The sequence below is a fragment of the Rhizopus delemar genome, genomic scaffold (genome assembly GCF_000149305.1).
Source record: "Rhizopus delemar RA 99-880 supercont3.2 genomic scaffold, whole genome shotgun sequence".
Lineage (NCBI taxonomy): Eukaryota > Fungi > Mucoromycota > Mucoromycetes > Mucorales > Rhizopodaceae > Rhizopus > Rhizopus delemar.
Genome location: NW_027137828.1, coordinates 202,388 through 213,807, shown reverse-complemented (window position 1 = coordinate 213,807; position 11,420 = coordinate 202,388). Strand labels below are relative to the sequence as shown.

Below are 11,420 nucleotides of genomic sequence, written 5' to 3'. Positions count from 1 at the left end.
TGTTTTCTGAAGGCTGACATCCCCCAAAGATAAGAAATAGATACAATTGAACGGTTGATCAGCTTACGAAATAATAGGCTTAGTTTGATCTTCAAGCTTAGAATGGCTTCCAAGTATTTAGCGTGGCTTTTTCAGCTGATTGATTCTGAAAAGATCTCAAAGGGCTCATCAACAGCCATACTGTACACTTTGTTGCTTATACAATCAATCATGTTGATAGTTTTGTTATCATGTCTCTTGTTAAAGTGTTTGAGCCGACACAGATTGTTATTTCCAAGCAAATTAATTTTCACAATTGGCTTTTGCTGAATTCTTTAAAATCAAAGGATGATATAGTTTGGCCATGCAGTTGATTTTCTAATACGCAGCAAAGCAAGTCTTCTTTCTTGGATGAAGGTTATTCGTTCCGGTATGTCTCATTTTACAACATGCAAAAAAAGAGATTTTTCATAATTTTAAAATTTTCAAATTCTTCAAGAGAGCTAGAAAATTGGGTAGTTCCTTTCATTAAAGGAGGTTAAACAAACTAGGCTTTGTTAATAATTAATCTTTCTCCTAAAAAATGAAGGAAGCTTTGAAGGAGCAAGTCGTCACTTTCTTTTTTTTTGCCTTTTTTAGAGCACTTGTTTAAAATAAAAAAAACACGATCAGGCGAATAAGGAACAACATGAAAGTGGCTTTCCACTTTTCGTTGATGAAACGCTTCTGATCTGCTTCTTAAGAACTAGTAGCACGGACATAATGATGATGGAGAAATAGAAATGAGAAAGTTGTCGCAGGCATGACCGTAGCCTTTCATGAAAGGGTGACAAATGAAAGAGATCTCGACGCCTTTGATGACTTCAAACTCTCGATGAATAATGCATCGTAAAGTTAGCGAGAGATGCTTCATCATGCACATTTTGAAGGAACTTGACAGGAGTTAGAGGCTTGAATATAGCATACACTCAAACACATAAAAAGGCATTATCAGCGGCAGAAGAAAAATAAGAGTCAAGTTTCAAGAGATTGGCATTGTCAGCTTTGAAAAGCGTGCATGTCGATATACTGCAAGGATGAAGTTGATGTATGAATTCTTTGTCCAACGAAGATTGGTCAAATCCTTTATGCTTTTGGTAAGGTGTATATTCATACTGGAGCTTAGTATATTCTTGACATAAACGACCAATAAATCGCATGCCAAAACGGAAGAGATTCTCTTCGTATCAAAAGTCATTCCTAAAGATTTTTTTCAAAGTGAATTAATAAATCTGGAGCGGATGTATAAAATAAAAGGATATGGTAATGAAATAAGAAAAGAGGACAACCCTTATTTTGGATGTTAGAAAGAACATAAACAGAGCTCAATCTTAGTCGGCCACAGACAACGAATTAATAGATTTAATAAGCTGTTTATAAACTCAAAACAACGCTCCTGCATGTCTATAAAAATCAAATAAGCTCTTCTTTACCTTTATAGTAACCCATCTTTTAATAGCAAGTAGGGATAAACAGAAGTGGTGATTAGTAAGTAAAATTTGTTTCTTATGTGTTTCATTTAGTTACCAACAGCCACAAATTACAAGCGATTCAATGTATTTCTAGCTTATAAATTTGATTGTTGGCACTTTCTAAATTCCATAAGCCTGTGTTTCCTCATCAGAAATGCAAAGTATTCTGGCTAGCTTACGGTCATAATTCTGTTTATCTTAAAATGCTTTTAAGAATATGTATCTTCAAATTAAAGATTTTTTATATTATTTTATTGAACGTTATGATCTGTGAAACTTTAAAGGGAAGGTTTTTTTTTAAAAAGGTATTGCCTTTAAATATAGGAAGGTTATGTATTTTTTAAATTAAAAATATATGTAGTTGAAAAAGAATGATATTTAATAGAAATACAATAAATTTAAGACATTGAAGACATCCACTCTTTGTTTCACGCATCTGAATCAGAAAAGGTGGGATAATTCCAACATCACTTTTATCATTAAGTTTGCGTACATTGATTTGTTTCAAATCCGATGATACCTTCCTTAGTTTTGATATTGAGGTTGGTCTGTTCAGAGGAGCCTTTGGTAAACGCTTGGAAAGCAGGTTTACAAATGAAGTTTTTTTTATCTAAAAAAGAGGTTAAATGAAGAAGACAATTGTGTTGATGAATCCGAAAAAGACGAGTCTGTAAAAAACAATGAGCTCACAGGGGTCCTAGTGATTGGATCTCTAGGAGGCTGATTCATGAAAAGTTCAGCCAAAGAACATAAAGACAGAGAGGATGATAATGAATGGCTAGGTGAAGTAGAATGTAAAAAGAGAGAATCAGTGGAAGGTAAATTCACAAAAGGCAGCTCGTCAGACAGTTACTCCACAAAAACCAGACTATCAGAATTCGGATTCAAAGAGAAAGTGACAGCAAGAAGCGAATCTGTAGATGGTTTACAGATAGAGGAAGCTCTAAGAAAGAAAGAGCCACCGAGAGGCGATCCATGAAAGGTAGCAAATTATCAAATATGTAGGAACGGAAATAACAGCAGGGAAGTCATCAAAAGAGAAAAAAAAAAAAATGAGCTTCAGTAGTATCATCAGCAGACTCGCTTGGTTTTTTTGTTTTATCTTGACCTAAATTTCTGCTTTCTTACCAACCCAATTTATAGACAGCAGTCATCAACTGCTTCAACTCGAGATCAAGAGCAAAACTCGCTGCTCTAGATAAACAAGCTTCAGCAGAGCTTGGTGCTCTTTTTGCTTCAAACCCTTGCTTTTCCACATCTTGTGCCAAATTCGAATGGGGAGGTCGCAAGATCACTACAATGCCAGTCGTCAAACCACCGAGGCTGATAGCACAAATAGCAGCAAATATCGTCTAGAATTTGAACTCGGTTTTCATCATTTCATGCTGAGAGCTATCAAGAGGCACAACAGCAGAGGTTGCAGCCGCTTTTTGAAGAACGATGTCTTGAGGAACTATGGTAAGGCTAGAGTGAGATCTAATGACAAAAGGAGAATGTGATAGAGCATCAAAGGAATACAATCAGTGTCATGACAGCTGTTGACTAATTAAGAAACATAAAATGGTTCACACATCATCTTATCATCTACCTTGATCCATTATCTGCGTTTTATACCTTCAGAAAAACAATACACTGAAACCCAGACGAAAGAGGCGATCAACAAGAGAAAGTCAAGTTCATTGTGAGTATAAAAAAAATAAAGATTGGGAGAGGCATACTCTAGAAAAAAAAAAGCTTCCCAGAAATGATCGAGGCCTTCAATTTGCATTTTTTATTTATTTCACCTATTTGCATGCTGCAAAAAGAAAAAGGTGGGGGGAAAGGATGATCTGTTTGAGCTACGACTTGGACATTCTTTGTATACATTCACTGCTGATGTTCTCTCTTGCGGATTTAAAAATAATAATAATAATGTTTACAATAAAATAAGATGGAGTGTATAAGCGAACATAGTGAATATACAACAAAGTATCTTATGTTATCTGTCTATTTTCATATGTTTGAATACATTCTCAAAGGGAAGGTTTGTCAAAGAAATGTTTGTTTCAATAAAAGAAAACAATATATTCCAATATTTGGAGTCTATTTGTGTTCATTTTTAAGAACACAAATAGAATGTGACTACAGAGTTAATTTTTAAGAGATTTATATGAGTGAGATCAAGATAGGAATGGGAGCAAGCCTCAAATGAAAAGTATAAAATGGTTTTATGTTTTTATGCTTTCCATACAAAAATAATGTATTGTAGCCTTATGCTTCCCTCTTTATTAGTGTCATCATTTCAGTCAAATAAACACAGGAACACAATTATTAAAGTGTTCCGAATTAGCATGTGAGTATTTAACATGCACAAAAAAAAAAAAAAAACGCTCTGGGAAATAATATGAATAATTCATAATTCGTTTAATAAACTTCCTCTTCTCTTCCTTGACTGATCTGGTTCAATGATAAAGCAATCCAACGAATTCTTTCTTTTATTTTTACAAAAATGGCAGTGTGAGGTCACACCTAAACGATTTTTTTTTTTTTTCTTCAAGAGATGTGAAGCAATAGACTTTAGATTTTAAAGAATCATCTTCGACTCCTCCCATAGGCTAATTATCAAACGTGGATCCCGTTTGTCTGATCTTCCACGCGTTCTTTTCCGAGATAAGAAAACAACCGAGGAAGGGAGTTTATTATTTTAAAAAGCGACATCATTCACATCTCTTTTCTCCTTTGCATTCATGATACAAACACAACAATCATACCCTTGTTCTATCACGTAATTGAATTACACAAATAAGTTTATTTATTAGGTTGTCATGATCACTGTCACACTTACCAAGGAAGAAGACAAGCGTTAAGAAAAGTCCGACTAAGCCACCATTTTACGTCATAAATTTTATAGTGTTTCTTGACACACTGGATCGGAAAGGTGGTGCTTTTAGGGGCAAAAAAGGGGAGGGGTGTGTGAGAGTGAGAGTGAGAGAGTAGTGTGCAAATAATTTTTTTTTCAAAAAAACCCTTTTTTTCCCAGTTTAATCTTTACAACATGTTCAAATCCTTACGTACCGCTGGTGCTCTCGCTCAACGTGCTTCTTTGGTAATGTATTCGAACAGGTCTTGGAGAGCCACATAATAACAGGGTCGAATAGGTTGCTCGTAAACCCGTTCAACAACAACAAAAGCGTTTCCTTAACATTCACGAATACTTGTCTGTTAAGCTCTTGAGAGAATATGGTATCAATGCTCCCAAGGGTGAAGTTGCCAAGTCTCCCGAAGAAGCTTTTGATATTGCAAAGAAGCTTGGTAAGATAAAAGAGGTGTATGTAACACGGTTTGCTCATCTTTCTATATATAGGTTCTGATGACCTCGTCATCAAGGCTCAAGTGCTTGCTGGTGGTCGTGGTAAGGGTACCTTTGATAACGGTTACAAGGGTGGTGTAAAGACTTTCAATACGTGAGTTGAAAATTTTTTTGATCTATCGCAAAACGTGTGCGGAAGAACTGATTTACAATTTGTAGACCCGAAGAAGCCAGAGAACTTGCTGAAAAGATGCTCGGTCACAAGTTGGTTACGAAGCAAACGGGTGCTGACGGAAAGCCCTGTAATGCTGTTTACATCTGTGAACGTAAATATGCTCGTAACGAATACTATTTTGCCATCCTCTTGGATCGTAAGTCTGCTGGTCCCGTCATTGTTGCCTCTTCTCAAGGTGGTGTTGATATCGAAACCGTTGCTGCTCAAAACCCTGAGGCTATCATCACCATGCCTGTTGATAACAAGGTCGGTCTTACCAAGGAAGGTGCTTTGGAACTCGCTCAAAAGATGGGTTTCACCCCCAAGGGTCAAGAGCAAGCTGCTGATACTTTCATCAACCTTTACAAGCTCTTTAACGAAAAGGATGCCACTCAAGTTGAAATCAACCCCTTGTCAGAATCCAGCGACAACCAAGGTAAGTCATACGAAAAAAAAGGAGGGACTGGCTTTAACATGCGTGATCTGTAGTTCTCTGTATGGATGCCAAGTTGAACTTTGATGACAATGCTGATTTCAGACAAAAGGATGTCTTTGAACTCCGTGATTTCACCCAAGAAGATTCTCGTGAAATTGCTGCTGCCAAGCACCACTTGAACTACATTGGTTTGGATGGTAGCATTGGTTGTTTAGGTAAGATTGAAGTAAGGGAAAAGAGGCGTTGATTTGACATGTGTTGATAGTCAACGGTGCTGGTCTTGCCATGGCTACTATGGATATCATCCAACTTCACGGTGGTAAGCCTGCTAACTTCTTGGATGTTGGTGGTGCTGCTACTCCTGAAGCTGTCAAGGCTGCTTTTGAAATCATTACCTCTGATCCCAACGTCACTTCTGCCTTTGTCAACATCTTTGGTGGTATCATGCGTTGTGATGTGATTGCTGAAGGTATCATTGCTGCCGCTAAAGACTTGGACCTCAATATCCCCTTGATTGTTCGTCTTCGTGGTACAAAGGTGGATGAAGCCAAGAAGTTGATTGCTGAATCTGGTCTTCGTATCTTTGCTGTTGAAGATTTGGATACTGCTGCTCAAAAGGCTGTCAAGTTCTCCAAGATTGTCACAATGGCCAAGGAAGCCAACATTGATGTCACTTTTGCTTAAATCAACACTATCTACTCTCCTACATCTCTATTTATATAGTTTTTTGTTTTTTTTTGCCTTGCACCATATATAAACTTTACTACATTAAAAAAGAACAGGGTTTATTTTTTTTTATTTTGAATTACCGATATTACTGGGAAAGTAAAAAGGGAAAATTCGCTACTGCACGCGACTTTTTTTTTTCTCTTCTTCTTGTTAACCATGTCAAAGTTTATTTCATCTCTAGTTTTGGCACATTGTTTGTCTTTTGTGTCTGCAGAAGAAGAGACAGTGGTAGAAAAAAAGCCAATTGAAGGTAAGAAAAAAAAAAAAAAGGAGAGTCTTGCGATGATCAACAAGATGACTTACTTTATAAACAAGTATCTTCTGATAATATAATGGTCAGAGGTAAGTAATCAAAAAATAAAAAAGGAATTTTTTGAACTAATTGAATGGTATAGCATTCACTATACAAGATTTCCAAATGGAGATTGTTCTTTCAATCACCTTTCTTTTATTTACACTTGTTTGGTATCAAGGAAAGTCCAACAATATGAAAAAAGCCAAAAGCTGGTTAGGTACGCAAATCGAGTACCTTCATTCCCAGTTTACGCTTGTGGGTGATGGAAAGTCACTGTTGATCAAGGACGGTCCGGCTGATTATCTTTTATATGTGTCTGGAAGAAGACATGTTCAATTTGGTCACTGGTGGCTCAAGGTAGTAGTGAAAGACAGGAATAGAGAGTGGGGGGAAAGCTAATGTTGTGTATAGTTAAAGCCTAGAAACGACTTGTTGACTTATTTTACAACTCAAGTGCTCGCCATGCTGGGTCAAGTAAAGCCTGCTGCTGATAGAGTGGTAAGAAGAGAAGAGATGGTTGTGTGTGTGTGTGATGCTGTTTATCTTATGGTTTATACGCCTATAGACTTTGAAATTAGTACTTGATAGAGCTTTACCCGAGAAATTTGTATTTGCAGTCATGAACAAGAGTGAATCAAGTGAGTTGGTAAAGAAACGATTTGATTTGGTAAGGAAAATGACACAAAGAGAAAGAAATGATTAAATAAAGTTCTGTGGTGTATAGAATCGTGTTGCTAAATTAGGATCAAGTAAGGCTATCCCTAATTCACTGACAGTTTATACCGAATCACAAAAATTGGCCGATTTGATCTTATCAACCACTCGTATTGGCGAAATCATTACGAGTGCGGCCGATCGTCTTGAATCCTTGGTGGTTTCTAGTTTACCTTCAGAAGAACCGAGTAAATATGAAAATGATGGACCACTGACCGTTTCACTCTCGTTCTTAATGTCAAGTGACAAGACATTGGATCCTCTTGTTGAACTTGCTTGTGAACTTCCTGATGTGATCAGTGAGTTAAAATTGACGGCCGATGTAAGTGATGTATAAAACAAGAAAGAGAAAAGGAAGGTAAACTAGGTTATGAATAGATTAGAAATCAAGTCAGCAAGAATCGTGATCAGTTGCGTAAAGAATATGCAAAGATCATTGCTGCCGAACGTGCAGAAGAATTAGCCAAGAAGAAGGCTGAGGCTAAGAAGGCAGAAGCAGAGAAAATCAAAAAGATGAGTCCAAGCGAACAACGTAAATATGAAGAAAAAGAACGTTTACGTCAATTAAAGAAACAACAAAAGAAAAAGAAGGTTTAAATAAAAAATGGGGAGGGGGGGTATTTATTGTCTCTTTTGGTTGGCAACTTCCCAAGCAGGTCTGTCTGATTCTGCTGCTTCACGAATTAAATCCATCATCTTTTGACCTTTTTCACGATTGGCTGCCTTGATTTGATCATATTCTTTTCTTAATGCAGGATCGAGGCGTTTTTTAATTTGTTCTTCGTCAGGCACAGTGTATTTCATAAGACCATAACCAGTGCCAAGAATAGCTGTCATGTAAACAATTACTTTAAGTTCATTAGCCATAATGTATAATAATAATGTAAGTGAAGAAAGAAGAAGAAAAAAAGAAAAAAAAAAAAAAAAAAGTGAGAGACTAGGGTGTGATTATTAAATGTCCGTTTATTTATGCTCTTGAGGTATTGAATAGTCTTCATCAATTAACCACTCTTCATTCTTGACATGATCTCTGCTGTTTAATAGATCTTTATCTTCATAAGATTCAAATAATCTTTGCACTTGTTTTGATGTTAATATAGTGTATCTATATCTATTTTATTCTTACTGTAAGGCTTTAATCCTTTATCAAAGTTTTGAGATACAAGGACACCAACGACAACAGTAACCTAGAGATGATCATCAATCGATTGCAATAATAATAATAACATTTGAACTCACAAAGCATAGAAAGATAGCAACACAAACTATATGATTTATTCAATAACACACCTATCTCATTCTATTCGGTTTTACCTGCAAGTATCCAAAATACCCATGAGCCTGCACTATCGACCAAGACAACAATAAAGTCCACGATCATGATGATTTGACTTGCTTGAAATAAGCCCATGATGGCTTTATTCTCAGTGATGACACTGTGTCTTGCTAACAGTAAAGCAGGTATCAATAATGCCGTCACGACAAAGTGTACAACATAGCCAACGAATTTCTTTTTATCCACAGACCACATTGCATAATAAGCCTCTTGCGACATGACGACTGTATAGAATATACAGAGCACAAGCTGAAAGAATGCATCCAATTTTAATAACAAGAAAAATATTTGGGTCAGTTTGAATCGATGTTGCTGCTGAATGTCTGCACCAATTCTTTTATAAATATTCCAACCAAACTAGAAAAAGAAGAAGGAATGAGTGAGAGAGGTGGATGATAAGGATGGTTATTACTTGTTTATAGAGTTGATAACATAAATAAGTAAAGATAAGTGACAACAGGCTCATGACAACAACCAATCCAATTCCGTTCCGTAGTGCAACCAAAAAGTAAGTTTGAATAGTAGATTTTGCGGGAGATGTGGACTGGATTAGATTGAGTATTTTTTGATTTACGTCTTCATCTCTAGATACCATTAGTCATGGTTACTATCATTAAAATCATTTACTTTTCTCTTGTTTCTACAATTTGCATAGCAACAAATATAATTGACAAGTACTGATTGGTTACGTGGGCCATGATTTGAATCACACTTTGTCTCAACATCTAATGAATTCTAAATCATCATTCATCTTTTCCCTCTCGATTCACTTACTGCATCTAATCCCAAGAGAAGCTGAAATAAAGAGAGTAGGATGAAAAAGACATTTTCATTTTTCAATCTTCTTAAGCCGAGAGCCACACCATCCGAACCTGTCTTGGATACGTGAATGGATGTGGATGTATAGGCTGTGATGTTTGGATCGACGAGTTGTAAATCGCTGTATATCTTTATGTCTGCGTCTACAATAAGGGCTTCCAGTATGATACATACCAAAGTGGTTATCAACAATAGACTACAATAAACAATGGTGTATTTTGATTCTAAAAATCGTTTTAGCTATTCATCTGTTAGAGAATAAAAAGCGAATGGCCTTGATTTGTTAATTACAGAAAGATCGAGTGTTTTCTTTAGGACAGGCTTCATATTGTTCATGTTGAATAGAAAAGAAAAGAAAGGAAAGCTTGACCACATGAATTACGTTGTATTTTTGTAGCACAAGAAAAAAAAAAAAAAGAGGGCTTGGTTTTTAATATGAATCATCTATTAAAAAAAAAGCCACGGAGATAACTTGAGTCAACTGGATGTTTGTTATAGAATGAAGATACAATCATTCAGTTTATTAAAAGAATCAACCTCAGCCATAGTTCATGTTTGTAAAGAGTACAAAAAAGTGGGTAGTGAATTGAAAAAAAAAAGAAAAGAAAAGAGAGAAAGAGAAATGAATAGGAAATGATCACTAGACTTGTTGAGTCTTATCTGTTTGGGAAGGAATGTGTTTTATGAATGTCAATAAGGATGGATAGAAGTGAGTCCTTGTTTGTTGATGTCCATATTAGATCTTTACTTATTTTCCCAGATGGCCAAACTAAAAAATACATGAACACAAATAGTCTCGTACACCCAATGTACTACACAATAGCGATCTCCCTTTCTTTCCTTCCATTCATGGAACTAATTACGTAATGACACCCACCCTAAAGTGAACAAAAAAGAAGGTCATTGTGAATAGACTAGGAAATAAAAAGATGTCCAAAATTGTCAATAAAAAGGGATTATCCTTTTTGATTCAGAATAAAAACTTTATTGTATCACCTTCCCTTTGTTTGTGTGACGAAAAAAGAAGCTCTTGCGTTGGCGCGTAAAAAAAAAAAAAAAAAGGTTTTGTTCTAAAATATATAATTTTTTTTTTTTGTTTATTAAACTGTGAATACAACATGTTTTATACATCATTTCTTGAAAAAAGAGAAAGAAAGAGAGAAGGAAGAGGGAGGGAGGGAGGGTGAGGATAATACCGATGATTATTATTTATAATAAAATTATTTACAAAAAAAAAAGGACTTGTTTTTATAGAATGGATTAGTCCCAGGGTCTCCACAGCTTTCCTTCTGATCTTTTTTCTTCTTCATCGCAACGTTGAACATATTCTGCTGCGAGTGCTAATATATCAATGGGTCTCATTTGTGGTGATATTTGAGAATATAAAGTGGTTGGTGAAGAGGTGACACTTGATTGACTACTGCTACTGGCACTACTGCTATGTTCATGTTCTTTATTATAAGATGGCCAGTGATAGAATTGTCCAGTGTTCTTTTCTTGAGCTCTTTTACGATTCAATTTAGCTCGTCTATTTTGAAACCAAACCTTATTTATTTTTAATATCATCTTCTCTTCATTCCTTCTCATCACTTACTTGTACTTCACGATTTGTCATATTTAATTCTTTTGCTGTATGTTCTCTCAATTGATAATTGGGTGTCTTTGTACGTTCAAATATGCTTGTTAATACTTCAAGTTGATTTGGTGTAATTCTCTTTCTTTTAGGTCTAATAGAAGCTAAAAAGGCAATGATGAATAAAGAAGGGTTTTTTTTATTTCAACCTTATTACCTTCATGAGATTTGATTCGAAGTTTAGATTGATTTGTATAATTCATAGCTTAAAAAAAATTTAATAAAAAAGAAAGGAAAAAAAAAAAATGATATAAAATTAAATGAAATTAATAAAAAATGAGAGAGAGAAAAAAAAAAGGGGGGGAGGAGAGTCAAAATAAAATTCAAAAGTCGGATAGATGTTTCCGAAAGATTAAGAAAAAAAAAAAAAAAAGTTGTATAAAAACAATTATATGAAACAATAAAACATCATTCTCACATGTCTTTATTGATAAAGAAACCTCTTTAAAAAAATTTTTTTTTCTT

General features: G+C 35.3%; 5 protein-coding genes across 5 annotated transcripts; 2 read left to right on the top strand and 3 right to left on the bottom strand.

Moving 5' to 3' along the window:
- Positions 1-947: 947 nt before the first annotated feature.
- Positions 948-1,178, bottom strand: RO3G_02295 (uncharacterized protein; the record flags this gene model as incomplete). The annotated part of the gene is made up of 1 exon (XM_067656886.1): positions 948-1,178. The coding sequence occupies one exon, from the start codon at positions 1,176-1,178 to the stop codon at positions 948-950; it is 231 nt and encodes a 76-aa protein (XP_067512987.1).
- Positions 1,179-4,524: 3,346 nt separating this feature from the next.
- RO3G_02294 (uncharacterized protein) lies at positions 4,525-6,113 on the top strand (the record flags this gene model as incomplete). Its single annotated transcript, XM_067656885.1, has 6 exons — positions 4,525-4,575; positions 4,628-4,781; positions 4,834-4,933; positions 4,999-5,429; positions 5,483-5,644; positions 5,695-6,113. 6 exons carry the CDS (start codon positions 4,525-4,527, stop codon positions 6,111-6,113), a joined length of 1,317 nt encoding a protein of 438 aa, XP_067512986.1.
- A 377-nt stretch (positions 6,114-6,490) lies between these two features.
- Positions 6,491-7,764, top strand: RO3G_02293 (uncharacterized protein; the record flags this gene model as incomplete). Its single annotated transcript, XM_067656884.1, has 6 exons — positions 6,491-6,500; positions 6,554-6,810; positions 6,865-6,951; positions 7,019-7,120; positions 7,178-7,489; positions 7,546-7,764. The coding sequence occupies 6 exons, from the start codon at positions 6,491-6,493 to the stop codon at positions 7,762-7,764; spliced, it is 987 nt and encodes a 328-aa protein (XP_067512985.1).
- Positions 7,765-8,130: 366 nt separating this feature from the next.
- On the bottom strand, positions 8,131-8,698 carry RO3G_02292 (uncharacterized protein; the record flags this gene model as incomplete). Its single annotated transcript, XM_067656883.1, has 4 exons — positions 8,131-8,246; positions 8,294-8,354; positions 8,407-8,432; positions 8,482-8,698. 4 exons carry the CDS (start codon positions 8,696-8,698, stop codon positions 8,131-8,133), a joined length of 420 nt encoding a protein of 139 aa, XP_067512984.1.
- A 1,884-nt stretch (positions 8,699-10,582) lies between these two features.
- Positions 10,583-11,158, bottom strand: RO3G_02291 (uncharacterized protein; the record flags this gene model as incomplete). Its single annotated transcript, XM_067656882.1, has 3 exons — positions 10,583-10,867; positions 10,917-11,059; positions 11,113-11,158. The coding sequence occupies 3 exons, from the start codon at positions 11,156-11,158 to the stop codon at positions 10,583-10,585; spliced, it is 474 nt and encodes a 157-aa protein (XP_067512983.1).
- Positions 11,159-11,420: the final 262 nt, after the last annotated feature.